The 15,121-nt window shown below is 60.9% G+C and overlaps 1 protein-coding gene and 1 pseudogene across 1 annotated transcript; both read left to right on the top strand.

Annotated features, from left to right (window-relative positions):
* Window positions 1-4,952: 4,952 nt before the first annotated feature.
* LOC142819696 (putative G-protein coupled receptor 33) lies at window positions 4,953-6,411 on the top strand (annotated as a pseudogene).
* Window positions 6,412-10,271: 3,860 nt separating this feature from the next.
* On the top strand, window positions 10,272-13,268 carry LOC142819624 (protein NKG7-like). The gene is made up of 5 exons (XM_075907898.1): window positions 10,272-10,478; window positions 11,836-12,044; window positions 12,260-12,406; window positions 12,567-12,752; window positions 13,004-13,268. Exons 1-5 carry the CDS (start codon window positions 10,294-10,296, stop codon window positions 13,042-13,044), a joined length of 768 nt encoding a protein of 255 aa, XP_075764013.1. The 5' UTR covers window positions 10,272-10,293; the 3' UTR covers window positions 13,045-13,268.
* The last annotated feature ends 1,853 nt before the right edge of the window (window positions 13,269-15,121 follow it).

The following is a 15,121-nucleotide window of genomic DNA, read 5'->3' as shown; positions in this document are numbered from 1 at the left end:
AGCCCTCTCCGGGAGCTGAGATTCAGTCCTCCAGGGATGGGACGTGGGGACTCCTCGCCGGGCGCTCACATTCAGCCACCTCTGGGATGGTCCCCATGGGGGCTGCTCCCAGGGTCCCATCACCGCACTGAGCCCCAGTCCCTGCTCTCCCCAGGTGCAGTGACGATGTTCATCCCCAAGGACCCCTCGAGCTGAGCCTCAAGCCGCGCTGGCCGGAGGCTGGCCGGAGCCAGCAGCATCATGGAGCTGATTCCCTGAACAGCCCGGAGCAGGGGGCAGAGAGAGGGGTGAGCGTGCAGCACTGGCCCCTCTCAGCCCCGGCCTCTTGCTACCATGGGGCCCCCCACCTTCAGCTGTCCCCTCCAGCCGTGACCCCTCTGCCCCCCCCCCCCATACGCACAATGCAGCCCCGTCCTTTGGCATCCAACCCACAGGCTTTGTACAGACATTACACAGATCTGTTTCTAAAGCATCGTGCCTGGGGATTTTATGGTGTTTGAAAGGGAGTCGGACGCCTGGGTTCTGTCCCCGCCTCGGGGAGGGGAGTGGGGTCTATGGGTTAGAGAGAGGGGAGCTGGAGACCAGCACTCCTGGGTTCTCCCCCCAGGCGGCAGGGCGTGATGCTGATTGGCATGGGGAGGAAGGAGGGACACGATCTCCTGCCCTGGCCCGGGGCAGCGTGAGGCGGAGCAAGGGGCAGCCCTTGGCGGGCGCTGAGCCCAGGGCGCAGCCTGGCCAGGAGGGAAATGGCAGGAAATCCCCGGCCCTGCGGTTCGGTGACTCTGCTCGGAGCCGGCGCTGGGCAAAGGGAACCGAACGGCACCGTCTCGTCTGGAGCGAGTCTCCCATGAGCCTCTGGGGCATCGCAGAGTCCTACTGGCCCCACGGCCCCTTCCCCATAATCCTAGGAACGGCCAGGCTGGGCCAGGCCTCGCAGCGCCATCTCCCTGGGGGGCGATGCCCAGCGGCCAGCCCTCGCCAACGCCCTTAACTCCGCACAATTGTCCCACCTCAGTCTCTCCTGCGCCAGGAGCTCAGGGGCTGGGGGCCGTGCACAAGCCACATGCCAGCTGGACACAGGGTCATAGGTGTGGCTACATACCCCGGGGGTGCAGCAGGGACGGACACACACACACACACACACACACACACACACACACACACACACACACGCACACACACACACAGTGACTCAGGGGGAGCAGTTCTGGCCAGGGGTCACCGGTGAATCTGTTCCGTGGAACCTGGGAGATCATTGGAGACCCACCTAGCTGAGGTGTTTGGGGTCACTGGGCCCTGTTGGGGGGGGAGGGGACTGGGTGCGTGCCAGCCTCGGGGGTGGGCCTGATCCTTTCATGGGGCACAGACACCCCTCCCCCACATTACCCTGACCTCTCGCCTTCGTCCATACCCCCAGTGCTCCCACACACACTATCCTATCGCCCCCCCAAGAGCCCCGCTCACCCCCAGCTCCCTCCCTGGAATCCCACCCACAGTGCCTCCCACAACCTGATAGCCCCTCCCACCAGGGTATCTAACTATGACCCCGTGTCCACATCCGCGGGCCGAGCACCCAGCTCTCACCACCCGGGAGAAAGAAGAAGAGGCCAGGCAGCCCATGTAGCAGAACCAGCCACACGGGGGCCTCAGCCCGAGGGGAAGGCGGCTGAGGTCTTGGGGAGCAGCGGCCGGCACAGGAGGCTGGTCAGCGAGACGAGCCCTGGGGCAGGAGAGAAAAGGTCTGGGCCGCAGCCTCCTTCCTGCAGCACCTGGGGCACCAGGGTCCCTCTATGCCCAGCCCCGTGCCCTTCCCCAGAGCTGATTGCATTTCAGCCCCACATGAGGGATCGCCCGGCGAGCGGCCCTGCAGATGCTGAACAGACCAGTCCAGCAGAGCCCGGGGCCCCCACTCGCTACCTCTCTGCTCTCCGAAAGCCGCCCTTGGGCGCACGGGATCCTGGTTTGGCTCCCACACGCACAGACCCACGTGAGGGTGGGGGGGGGCAAACCCGCAAGGGACACGCCTGGGAGAGGGTCCACCCTGCAGACCGGCCTTCCTGTCCGACCTCCGTGGCGCCGCTGAGGGGGCAAGTCAGGGCAAATTGCCTAGAGACAGGGCTACTTACAGCCTGAGCCTGGCGTCCTCCTGTGTCAGGCACCAAACCAGCCACACTGAGCACCTCAGCTGCCATCCTGGTGTTCCCTGTGCCCCACCCAGCCCCCCTCGCACAGGGGAGAGGGTATAACCCATCCCCCCACCTTCTCTCAGACACCCCAGTGCTCCCTGTCCCCCCCAGCCTCCCCTTGCACAGGGGAGAGGTTCTAACCCATCCCCCCAGCTCCCCCAGACACCCCAGTGCTCCCTGTGCCCCACCCAGCCCCCCTCGCACAGGGGAGAGGGTATAACCCATCCCCCCACCTTCTCTCAGACACCCCAGTGCTCCCTGTCCCCCCCAGCCTCCCCTCGCACAGGGGAGAGGTTCTAACCCATCCCCCCAGCTCCCCCAGACACCCCAGTGCTCCCTGTGCCCCACCCAGCCCCCCTCGCACAGGGGAGAGGTTCTAACCCATCCCCCCCCTCCCCTCAGACACCCCAGTGCTCCCTGTGCCCCACCCAGCCCCCCCTCACACAGGGGAGAGGTTCTAACCAATCCCCCCAGCTCCAGACAGGTTCTCCCAGTCCCAAAGGGACCAGCCCCAGTCCCAGGGCGATTGATACCTCGGATCTCACCCAAAGAGCCGGCTGGGCAGATCCTTGAGATCAGGAGTGGGGAATGTCAAGCCCAGGGGCCCCCAGCTTGTCTGGATCCAGCCCCCAAGCCTCAAGCCTCCTCCCAGCACTGGGGAGCTCGCACTGGGCTCCAGCCTTCCCTCCCCGCCCCCCACTGCAGGGCTGGAGCACACAACTCGACTAGCGCCGCCCCCCCCACCGGCTGTGGTGTCTTTCTCCCGCTCTGTAGGCCCCCCCCTCTGTGAGGGGTTGTTGGTTCTTTTGCTTCTCACTTGTGTGCGGCCCCCGACTGGTTTTCTCTGGGTCAACGGCCCCCGGCCTGGAACCAGTTCCCAGCCCTGCTGGGGCCTCTAAAGCCTCCAGGCCCACTAAGAAGAGGAGGGAGGCGGCTGAGAGCAGAGCGGTGATGGAAACCACAACACACACACCGGTCCCTGGGGGGGCTGTGAGCAGGGCGGCAACAACGGCCGGCGAAAGGCTCGGGGCATGGCCCAGGCTCGTCAGTGCGCCCGGCAAAGCTGCTTGGGAAGTGAAGGCGGGAGTGAGGCACCCCAGGCCCTGGCATCCCCTTGCCCGTGTGGAGGGGTCCCGCTGGCGTCCGGGGCGACGGCAGCTCCCCCAGGTCAAGGCACGAGCAAGCGGCCTGTCGGTGCAGGGCTCCCAAGCGGCCCCGGGGGCCTGGCGACTGTCGCTTTGCAGACACTTCCTCCCGTGCGGCTCGGCAGCACTCGCGGGTCACCGTTCGCCGCCTGCGGCTGGTCACTTGCGGAGACGCCGGCACGACAGGTGGCGACGCTGCTGCTGTCGCCCAGAAGCCGATGCCTCAAACTGCAGCCCGGAGCCCGGACTCACCACTTCCCGCCCCAACACCACCCGGAGCAGAGCAGCACAGACTGGCCTCGCCGAGCGCCCGCAGCCAATGGACGCCCCCGCCGGCGCTCGGCAAACCCGCCGCGAGGGGCACAGCGCTGTCGGCCTCTTCCTGTCGACGTCCAGCAACGCCCCACGGGGCACGGGGACCTGCAGGGAGACAGAGCAGGGGACGGGAGGAGAGCGGAGGGGAGGGGAGGGGAGGTCTTTTATTGCCCCAACCTCTGCTGGCGAGAGAGACCCACTGGGGGCCAGCACGAGCTCTCCTGGAAGCGGGGGGGGCACGCTGCCACTGACGGCTGCCCTCCTGTTTTCTCAGACACTTATACATCGACAGGCTGAGAACCCTGATACTCACCGTCCGGGGTCAGAGCACGGAGCAGTGGGAACAAGTCCCTGTAGGAAAGCTTAGCAGGGACTGACTTCACCAGGGCTTTTTATGGCGCCTGTTGTCAAACTAGGCAAATCTCCCGATGAGCTGGGGTACCCCCGGGAGGGCTCTGTGCGCCCCTGGGGTACGTGTCCCTAGCAAACAGCCACTGCTCTAAGGCAGCACACCTCACTTCCCCCCACAGCCAAGCACTTCTGACCCTTCCCCTCGCCGAGAGCTCAGGAAACACCCAAGGGTGCTGGCTCCCGTGGAGGCACCGTGCTCCCAAGGCCCTGGCTGAGGCACTAGCCCGGAGGTGCTGGAGCAGGGCTGGCAGCACGGCTGTGGAGCACAGAAACAACTCAGTGGACTGAGGTTTCCTGTGTTAAAATGAGGGTGAGAAGGACCCTGCCAGTCTCACGAGTCAGGATGTAACAGCGACAGGCAGATAAGACCAGAAGAGAGGAGGGGAAACTTGTTCCATCTGGTAGCAGAGAGTTCCACTGGCACCAGCTTCTACACGCTGGGAGTCAGCAACACCGATCCCACCCTCCTGAGCCAGCCCGGCCCTGCCCTGGAGAGAGAGTGGAGCCAGCGCCTCCTAGTGGGGAAAGGCCCGATAGTCCATCCCCACCCCTCTGAGCCAGCCTGTCCTCCAGCTCACAGCCATGTTGTATTCTCAGCACAGGGCTGTGTGTGATCAACTAGACTTTCTCCTTCTCTGCTCCTCCTGCACCTATCTTCTTTCCCTCCTCCACTGCCCAGGGCTCCATCTTGCAGCAGTGAGTTCCACCGGCTGTAGCCCAGCTCCCCATCATATCCAGCCTGGATGTTCTGGAGGAGCCGAAGGTGCCCATAAAGGTCCTCTCTGATGGTGCCTTCCAAACACCCTCTGCTATTTCTCTTCTCTCCTCTTCCACTCTTCCGTTCCCCTCCTTTGCCCTCACTTCCAGCTCTGCCTCCGTTTCCCCCCAGGGCACCATGGAACAAGAGATCACAACTCTCCTACCAATCGCAGAGGCAAACTCCAGCCAGAGCCCAGCAGCTGTGATGCCCGTTCACCTGGCCACAGCCAGGTTGCTCTTCATCACCTTCCTGGGTGTGGTGGGGAACGGGCTGTACCTGTGGCTGTTTTGGGTGGAAGATGAGGAGGACGGTGACCACGCTCTGGTTCCTCCACCTGGTCTTCTGCTACCTCCTCTAAACTCTGCTGATCCCCTTCTTCGCTATCTACATCCTGATGGGTTTCCACTGGGTCTTCGGCACGGCCATGTGCAAACTCCTCAACACCTGCATCTCCCGAGCCATGTTCTCCTCCGTCTTCCTGCTCACCCTCATCAGCCTGGACTGCTACATCCTCATCTGCCACCATGTCTGGTACCGGCATCATCGCACCGTGCGCCAGGCTGGGACGCTGGCTGTGGGTATGAGACTGGTCTCCTTTGCTCTCAGTGTCCCCTACTTGGCTTTCTGGGAGACCCATGTGGTAGACGGGGACAGAATCATCCGTATCAGGAACTATGCCCTCTCCAGAGACTGGAACAGAGCCGTGGTGCAGGAGCCAGGGAGACGGATCCATCTGACCACGTTTGTGATCCGGTTCCTGCTGGCAGGGGCGGATATAGGGCAGGGCGAACGGGGCGGCCACCGCGGGCTCCGCGCTTCAAAAAGCCCCGCGCATGCGCCGTGGCAAAGGGGGGGCCCCGCGGAATTCTACTGCCCGAGGCCCCGCAAAACGGTCGTCTGCCCCTGCCTGCTGGGCTTCCTGCTGCCCTTCTGCACCATTGCGGGATGCTACGGCTGGGTGGGGTTGAAGATGAAGGAGAAGAGGCCAATGTGGGCTGGGAAGCCCTTCAAAGTCATGGTGGCTGCTGTGGCTTCCTTCTTCCTCGGTTGGCTGCCCTACCCAGGGGCGGCCCGTCCATATAGGTGAACTAGGCGGTCACCTAGGGCGCCAAGTTAAACGGGGCTCCAAATCGTGGTGCAATACCATTGAGGGGTTTGGAGGTGGGGCGCCGATTGCCTGGGTCGCCTAGGGCGCCAGTTGCTGGCAGCTAGTCTAGGGCCGCCCCTCCCACCTCTACCAGGGCTTGAATCTCTACACAAAGGGGTTGCCAGAGTCGGTGACTGGTGCCCTCGTGGTCATTTACACATTTACAAGCTGCTTCAATGTGGGGAGGAGGGATAGCTCAGTGGTTGGAGCATTGGCCTGCTAAACCCAGGGTTGTAAGTTCAAGCCTTGGAGAGGCCATTTGGGGACAACAATTTGTCAGGGATGGTGCTTGGTCCTGCTGCAAAGATTTGGACTCAATGATCTCCCAAGGTCAGCTCTAGGAGCTAGGCAATCTCCATTAGTGTAAAGGCTGTGTTTGTTGATGAACTTGGCAGCAGTGCTCTCAAGTCTAGTGTAAGACGTGGGTCAGAATTTAAGAACATGTAACAGAACCTGACCTAGGGAGATGTGAGAACGAGGCTTCCCATTTCTTGGTAGTTCTAAAAGCTGATGGGTTCTAGGTATCTGACCATTCGTAAACATGGCACTGTGCCTGGGTTCTAGATTCCTGGCTATCTCCAGATTCCTATGGGTTCTAGGTGTTACAATTTTATTCAATCTCATTGGGTCCTCAGTGGCAACAGATTCAGTAGCCGTCTCCAGACTCCTCAGCTGGTTTCTTCACCACCAGCAATTGTTAAGGCACGACTGGGTGATTTCCTCTGGGATCTGCTCAAGTTCAACCAGGCACTAATTCAGGGACATTTTCCAGCAGGGCAGACGAGGGGACTATAGGAACATAAGAACAGCCAGACTGGGTCAGACCAAAGGTCCATATAGCCCAGTGTCCTGTTTGCTAGCTACCCCGTGTACTGAAATAGATCTGTGTAACTTTGCATTGCTTTCCTTTCCTGTTCTGTGCACAATAAAGTTAACACGAGTTTCTCGGAGGTGTTTTTACTGGCTCCTCTAGTGTCTAAAAGCCAAACCACACGACAACTGGCATCACGCACAGGATGGGAGGGGCCTCGGAGCACCGAGAGGAGAAAGGAATCATGCCGTTCTTCAAATGGACATGGGGGTCAAAAGACCAAGATCGGGAGCTGTTGCCAGGCCGGACACCTGGCAAGCCCTGGACTGCTCTTGCCCGACTCCTTCCTCAAAAGCAGCCACCATTCGGCTGGGATAGGGATGAAGTGCAGACAATTTGGCAAAACCCTGGGGAGCTGGCAGACATGCTGACGGGAGTGAAAGAGGGAGAAGGGTGTCATTCGACCTGCGACTGTCTCCTGGCTCCTAGTAACTGCCTTGGAGGCAGGAGATCTGCACATGGATTAAGTTGCTAGTGAAAGAAAGAAATTGCACCTGCGATTAGAACAAGCCGCAAACACCATCCAGCTGCTCAGGCAGGGCATGAGAGACACACAAACCTTTACAGACGGGCGGGAGAGGAAGTGAAGTAAACTCCCGGTGTCAGGAGGGAGACAGGAGACTGAAAGACATGTTGCTGCCTGTAAGAAAACAAAGTGAGTCGTGCTAAAGTGGCAGCTCTATGCAGATGTGAGAATTGGGACCCGGAGGATGGGGATGAGAACATCTGGAGTGACAAGGAGGAGGCAGATGATAACTCCTGAACGGATGGGTCAGGGAGCTACTGTAATACCTCATGTGCCCTTGCTCCAGTTGTTAGTATAATGAAAGAACAGGAGACAGAGGAAGGTACAAAAACAACCAAAACTAGGACTTTCACTACCCCTGAACTACAAGATTTGCAGCAGCGACTGAACTGGAAACCAAAGGAGACAGTGCCCAAGAAAGCTCATGATCCCATCTACGGCTACATCTAGACTGGCATGATTTTCCGGAAATGCATTTAACGGAAAAGTTTTCCTTTAAAAGCATTTTCGGAACAGAGCGTCTAGATTGGCACGGACGCTTTTCCGCAAAAGCACTTTGTGTAGAACAGCGTCCGTGCCAATCTAGACACGTTTTTCTGCAAAAAAGCCCCGATCGCCATTTTCACAATCGGGGCTTTTTTGCGGAAAACAAATCCGAGCTGTCTGCACTGGCCCTTTTGAGCAAAAGGACTTTTGCCCGAACGGGAGCAGCACAGTATTTCCGCAAGAACACTGAGAATCTTACCTGAGATCGTCAGCGCTTTTGCGGAAATTCAAGCGGCCAGTGTAGACAGCTGGCAAGTTTTGCCGGAAAAGCAGCTGATTTTCTGGAAAAACTCGCCAGTCTAGACACAGCCAAAATGTTTTGTTAGTCTATAAAGTGCTACCAGACCATTTGTTGGATTTTTCTTAACAGGGTAACTCGGCTACCTCCTGAAGCTCTCTACAACAGGAAGGGTCAGGGTTGCATGTGTGTCCCTCACTCTCACAGCCCTTGGGACGCAGGCCCGTCCTCACCTAGAGATAGCCACTAGATATCCAGTGACAGGCATCTCTGCTAGCAGAGGGATCAGCCTGTGGGACTGCCTGCCACTGGATAGCAGAGGGGTTACCCTGCAGGACTGCCTGCCACTGGATAGCAGAGGGGTTACCCTGTGGGACTGCCTGCCACTGGATAGCAGAGGGGTTATCCTGTGGGACTGCCTGCCACTGGATAGCAGAGGGGTTACCCTGTGGGACTGCCTGCCACTGGATAGCAGAGGGGTTACCCTGAGGAACTGCCTGCCACTGGATAGCAGAGGGGTTAGCCTCCAGAACTACCTGCCACTGGATAGCAGAGGGGCACTCAATGGAGATATGAGGTAGGGTCTGTAATGTGCTTTAATTGCAGGGCTGAGGACCAGGACACCTGGGTTCTCCCCCACCTCTGGTGGGGGTGGAGCATGTACAAGTCACAGAGCGACGGCGAGTAAACTCAGCACACTGGCAGGGTTTGGCAGTGAGGGGACAGACACACGGACGGCGCTTTGCTGGGAAGCACAAGCCATCCAAGCCCCTGTCTGAGCTGGCTCCATATTTCCACCATCCTCCACCCAGGCGAGTCGAGACGATGGGCAGAGAGCCCGACGCTGGATCTGAAGGGGAATTTCCTCGCTCAGACCCCTTAGACACCACAGACATTTGCTATTGCAAAGGCAAACCAGTGAGACTCCCTGTCTCTGGGTACCAGTGGGATTAACCTGTGGGACTCCCTGCCACTGGGTAGAACTGGGGTTACCCTGTGCAATTCTAAGGGGCTACTGGACTGCCCATGGGTTTTTTTATTACAGTTACAGACTAACACGGCTTCCCCTCTCAGTCTCTCACCCCGAGAGGTTCCCACCACATGTAGATAACACAAGAGCCCTCACAGCTATTGATCACCTGCTCTAACCACTAGACCAGTGGTCCCCAACCTTTGGGGCTGCTGGGCGCCTGGGGGTGGCACTTCGCATGCTGCGTGCCCGGGGCGGGGGCCTGAGGCCCGGGGCACAAGAATGGCTCGGGCAGGCCCTGGTCACTGGGCGGGCGCACAGAAATGTCCCTGCGGGTACCATGGCGCCCGTGGGCACCACACTGGGGACCACTGCACTAGACCCTACCCCAGCAGTGAAAGTAACGTCACATTTCTTACAGGTATTCTGCTATTGCACCCTTGTTCCTGCCAGCTCTTGAAATAGCTCCCTGCTGGCTTTGCCACACCTCAGCCAGCTCTTGGAAGAACCCAGCAGTCCCCTTGCTCTAACCACTAGGCACCCCGCCCCCAGCCCACTAATGCATTGGTTGTGACTAAGTTTTTCTAGTGAGCTCGCAGGCCTGTGGTTGTGGTTGAGGTGCAGCCTGTGTCACAAAAGGGTGCAAAATTCAGGCCCTTCCTCCTCACACGGGCACCTCTCCACAGATGAGCGCCTAGTCCCACATCAGCTGTATTAGCGTGTCTGGGAGCCAGGACCTGTAGCCTGGGGGACTGCCTACCACTGGATAACAGAGGGGTCAACCTGTGGGACTGCCTGCCACTGGAGAGCAGAGGGGTCAGCCTGTGGGACTGCCTGCCACTGGATAGCAGAGGGGTCAGCCTGTGGGACTGCCTGCCACTGGATAGCAGAGGGATCAGCCTGTGGGACTGCCTGCCACTGGATAGCAGAGGGGTCAGCCTGTGGGACTGCCTGCCACTAGATAGCAGAGGGATCAGCCTGTGGGACTGCCTGCCACTGGATAGCAGAGGGGTCAGCCTGTGGGACTGCCTGCCACTGGATAGCAGAGGGGTCAGCCTGTGGGACTGCCTGCCACTGGATAGCAGAGGGGCACTCATTGGCGATAGGAGGTAATGCCTGTAATGTGCTGCATTAGTGGGGCTGGGAACCAAGACGCCTGGGTTCTCTCCCCACCTCTGATGGGGTGGAGCGTGGCTGTGGGGGTGGAGCGTGCAGAAGTCACAGAGCGACGGCGAGTGAGCTCACCACACTGGCAGGGTTTGACGTTGAGGGGACAGACACACGGACGGCGCTTTGCCGGGAAGCACAAGCCATCCAAGCCTCTGTCTGAGCTGGCTCCATATTTCCACCATCCGCCACCCAGGTGAGTCGAGACGATGGGCAGAGAGCCCGACGCTGCATCTGAAGGGGAATTTCCTCGCTGAGGCCTCTTAGACACCACAGACATTGGCTATTGCAAAGGCAAACCAGTGAGACTCCCTGCCAATGGGTAGAACTGGGATTATCCCGTGGGACTCCCTGCCACTGGGAACTAATGGGGTTTGCCTGCAGGACTCCCTGCCCCTAAACTTCCCCGACTGCTGATTTCCCTTGCCCACCCCCATGTTTCACCTCACTGGGAAAGGACCTGTTTCCACAATCCGACACAACACACACGATGTCACAGCCCTCTGTTACTGACGGCTGCCCTTCCCGTTTTCCCATTGGCTGAGAACCCTGATACTTACCATCTGGGGGGCAGAGCACGGAGCAGTGGGAACAAGTCCCTGTAGGAAAGCTTAGCAGGGACTGACTTCACCAGGGCTCTTTATGGCGCCTGTTGTCAAACGAGGCAAATCTCCCGATGAGCTGGGGTACCCCCTGGAAGGGCTCTGTGCGCCCCTGGGGTACGTGTCCCTAGTAGAGAGCCACTGCTCTAAGGCAGCACACCTCACTTCCCCCCCTCAGCCAAGCACTTCTCACTCCTTCCACTGTCCGAGAGCTCAGGACACACCCACGGGTGCTGACTCCCATGGAGGCACCGTGCTCCCAAGGCCCTGGCTGAGGCACTAGCCCGGAGGTGCTGGAGCAGGGCTGGCAGCACGGTTGTGGAGCACAGAAGCGACTCAGTGGACTGAGGTTTCCTGTGTTGAAATGAGGGTGAGAAGGACCCTGCACATCTCACGAGTCAGGATGTAACAGCAACAGGGACATGAGCCCAGCACACAGTGGGGGGGAGGGACAACTTGTTCCATCTGGTAGCAGAGAGTTCCACTGGCACCAGCTTCTACACCCTGGGAGTCAGCAACACTGATCCCACCCTCCTGAGCCAGCCCAGCCCAGCCCTGGAGACAGAGTGGAGACAGAGCCTCCTGCTGGGGAAAAGCCCCATATTCCATTCCCCACCCCTGTGCGTGGTCTCTGGTCCCACCGATCGGGCTGCCCTGGGCGCCGTGACCGCAAAGTGAAGACAAGACACGTAGCAGCTGGCAGCAGCCCCTGACCGTGGGGCATCGATAGACGGCACCCGGCCCTTGCTCAGAGCCGCGCTGGTTTAGCCTCCGGCCACAATTCTGCAATTTCCACGGCTCCCATTCATCTCGGTTTCCCACCCTGTGGAGCAGAGGCCCTGCCGCAGCCCATCTGGCACCACGGGCCCCGTCTCTAAGAGGGACTCAGCCCAGCCTGCACCAGGTTCCCTGAGGCCGCGATTTCCCATCTCTCTCTTCCTCCCCTGCCAGGTGTCCTCAGATCGCGGCTCCTCAGCCCCCAGCTGCCCCTGCCATGCAGCCCCTCCGGATCGTCAGCACCGGCCTGGCTCTGCTCAGCCTCCTGCTGCTGCTGCTCGCCCTGGGCTCCGACCACTGGCGGGTGAATAACGGTGGATTCGTTATGGGGTTGTGGCAAGTTTGCTACTATTCAATCTGCGGAAAATATACTGCAGTGTCAGGTAAGGGCAGGCGGCTCTGCCAGGGATCCCACCGCTGCCACCATCCAGCTCCACTGGGCACAACCCTGACTTCCTGTGTTCTTTCGTCGCTTCTGGGAAGGAAGAGGGGTGTAGTGGTCAGAGCAGAGTGGACTGGGAGCCAGGACTCCTGGCTTCCATGGGAGTTTGCTGCAGGGTTATTCTCTATGTAACCCTGGTCTCTCTTGGCTCCTCAGATTATGTTGGCGCCACCAGGGCTTTCCTGTTCCTCGCCATGATCGCTGGGGGGGTCTCCAGCATTGCTGTCATCACCTCGTTCTTCCGCTCCCACCTCGGCCCCGTGCCCCTCACCCTGGTCTCTGCTGTGGGCAGCTTCAGCGCAGGTACCGCGCCCAGGGGGTTCCCCCCAACCCCAGTCCTGGAGAGCTCTCCCCAGGCCAGGGACCATGCTCAGGGCTCTGGCAGCTCCCCCTCGCGGCAGGGGCCCTGGGGCTGGGCATAGGCTGCATTAACCGGGTGTCCGTGCTCTTCTCTGTGCCCTAGGGCTCTGTGCCATGATCGCCATGGCCGTGTTCACAGCAGAAGTGGCCTTGGTCACAGCAGAAATAACCGTGGTCACAGCCGAAATGGCACGCTTTTGGACTCCAGACCAAGGCCAACTCCCCACCTTCTCCTACGGCTGGTCCTTCGCCCTCGGCTGGGCCTCCTTCCCCCTCTTCCTCCTCACCGGTGAGTACAGCACTGGGAGCGGGTCTCCAGGGATCTCTCACCTGGCGCTGAAATGCAGCTGAGTCTGGGGCAGAGCTCAGGGCGGGTTTATAGAGGGAGCTCTCTCCGGGAGCTGAGATTCAGTCCTCCAGGGGTGGGACGTGGGGATTCCTCGCCGGGCGCTCACATTCAGCCACCTCTGGGATGGTCCCCATGGGTGCTGCTCCCAGGGTCCCATCACCGCACTGAGCCCCAGTCCCTGCTCTCCCCAGGTGCAGTGACGATGTTCATCCCCAAGGACCCCTCGAGCTGAGCCTCAAGCCGCGCTGGCCGGAGGCTGGACGGAGCCAGCAGCATCATGGAGCTGATTCCCTGAACAGCCCAGAGCAGGGGTAGAGAGAGGGGTGAGCGTGCAGCACTGGCCCCTCTCAGCCCCGGCCTCTTGCTACAATGGGAACCCCCCACCTTCAGCTGTCCCCTCCAGCCGTGTCCCCCCTGCCTCTCCCCATACGCACAATGCAGCCCCGTCCTTTGGCATCCAACCCACAGGCTTTGTACAGACATTACACAGATCTGTTTCTAAAGCATCGTGCCTGGGGATTTTATGGTGTTTGAAAGGGAGTCGGACGCCTGGGTTCTGTCCCCGCCTCGGGGAGGGGAGTGGGGTCTACTGGTTAGAGAGAGGGGGGCTGGAGGCCAGCACTCCTGGGTTCTCCCCCCAGGGGACAGGGCGTGATGCTGGTTGGCGTGGGGAGGAAGGAGCGACACGATCTCCTGCCCTGGCCCAGGGCAGCGTGAGGCGGAGCGAAGGGCGGCCCTTGGCGGGCGCTGAGCCCAGGGCGCAGCCTGGCCAGGAGGGAAATGGCAGGAAATCCCCGGCCCTGCGGTTCGGTGACTCTGCTCGGGAGAGGGTCCGCCCTGCAGAGCGGCCAGCCTGTCCGACCCCCGCGGCGCTTCTGAGGGGGCAAGTCAGGGCAAATTGCCTAGAGACAGGGCTACTCACAGCCCGAGCCTGGCATCCTTCTGTGTCAGGCACCAAACCAGCCACAATGAGCACCTCAGCTGCCATCCTGGTGTTCCCTGTGCCCCACCCAGCCCCTCCTCACGCAGGGGAGAGGTTCTTACCCATCTCCCCAGCTCCAGACAGGTTCTCCCAGTCCCAAAGGACCAGCCCCAGTCCCAGGGCGACTGATACCTCGGATCTCACCCAAGAGAGCCGGCTGGGCCGATCCTTTAGGACAAGGGTGGGAAACCTCAGGTCTGGGGGCCGGATGCGGGCCCCAGCTTGTGTGGATCCAGCCCCAAGGCTCAAGCCTTCTCCCAGCACTAGGGAGCTCGCACTGGGCTGCAGCCTTCCCTCCCCGCCCCCCACTGCAGGGCTGGAGCACACAACTCGACTAGCCCCCCCCCCCGGCTGTGGTGTCTTTCTCCCGCTCTGTAGGCCCCCCCCCCCGTGAGGGGTTGTTGGTTCTTTTGCTTCTCACTTGTGTGCGGCCCCCGACTGGTTTTCTCTGGGTCAGCGGCCCCCGGCCTGGAACCGGTTCCCAGCCCTGCTGGGGCCTCTAAAGCCTCCAGGCCCAGGCTCGTCAGTCCGCCCGGCAAAGCTGCTTGGGAAGTGAAGGCGGGAGTGAGGCACCCCAGGGCCCTGGCATCCCCTTGCCCGTGTGGAGGGGTCCCGCTGGCGTCCGGTGCGACGGCAGCTCCCCCAGGTCAAGGCACGAGCAAGCGGCCTGTCGGTGCAGGGCTCCCAAGCGGCCCCGGGGGCCTGGCGACTGTCGCTTTGCAGACACTTCCTCCCGTGCGGCTCGGCAGCACTCGTGGGTCACCGTTCGCCGCCTGCGGCTGGTCACTTGCGGAGACGCCGGCACGACAGGTGGCGACGCTGCTGCTGTCGCCCAGAAGCCGATGCCTCAAACTGCAGCCCGGAGCCCGGACTCACCACTTCCCGCCCCAACACCACCCGGAGCAGAGCAGCACAGACTGGCCCCGCCGAGCGCCCGCAGCCAATGGACGCCCCCGCCGGCGCTCGGCAAACCCGCCGCGAGGGGCACAGCGCTGTCGGCCTCTTCCTGTCGACGTCCAGCAACACCCCACGGGGCGCAGGGACCTGCGGGGAGACAGAGCAGGGAGGGGAGGGGAGGGGAAGGGAGGTCTTTTATTGCCCCAACCTCTGCTGGCGAGAGAGACACACTGGGGGCCAGCACGAGCTCTCCTGGGGGGGGGACAGGCCCTCAGACACCACCCCCCCCTCGTTTAGTGCGCCTGGCACAGACTGTCTGCCACACGGAGATAACACCCCTGTCAAGAGACGGTTCCAGTTGAAGCGGCCCCTTAACACCTCTCCAGTCATGGGGGAGGGGTGCAGGTGGGGTTGCAGGTTGGGGAGGGGA

The sequence above is a fragment of the Pelodiscus sinensis genome, chromosome 24 (genome assembly GCF_049634645.1).
Source record: "Pelodiscus sinensis isolate JC-2024 chromosome 24, ASM4963464v1, whole genome shotgun sequence".
Lineage (NCBI taxonomy): Eukaryota > Metazoa > Chordata > Testudines > Trionychidae > Pelodiscus > Pelodiscus sinensis.
Note: the sequence above shows the minus strand (reverse complement) of the source record. Positions and strands in the feature narration are given on the sequence as shown.

Excerpts from the sequence above, each read along its gene's own strand:
- LOC142819624 (XM_075907898.1), top strand. The coding sequence starts at position 10,294 with ATGGGGTGGAGCGTGGCTGTGGGGGTGGAGCGTGCAGAAGTCACAGAG. Across the intron at positions 10,479-11,835 it reads TTCCACCATCCGCCACCCAG|GTGTCCTCAGATCGCGGCTC; the intron begins GTGAGTCGAGAC and ends CTCCCCTGCCAG. Across the intron at positions 12,045-12,259 it reads AAAATATACTGCAGTGTCAG|ATTATGTTGGCGCCACCAGG; the intron begins GTAAGGGCAGGC and ends TTGGCTCCTCAG.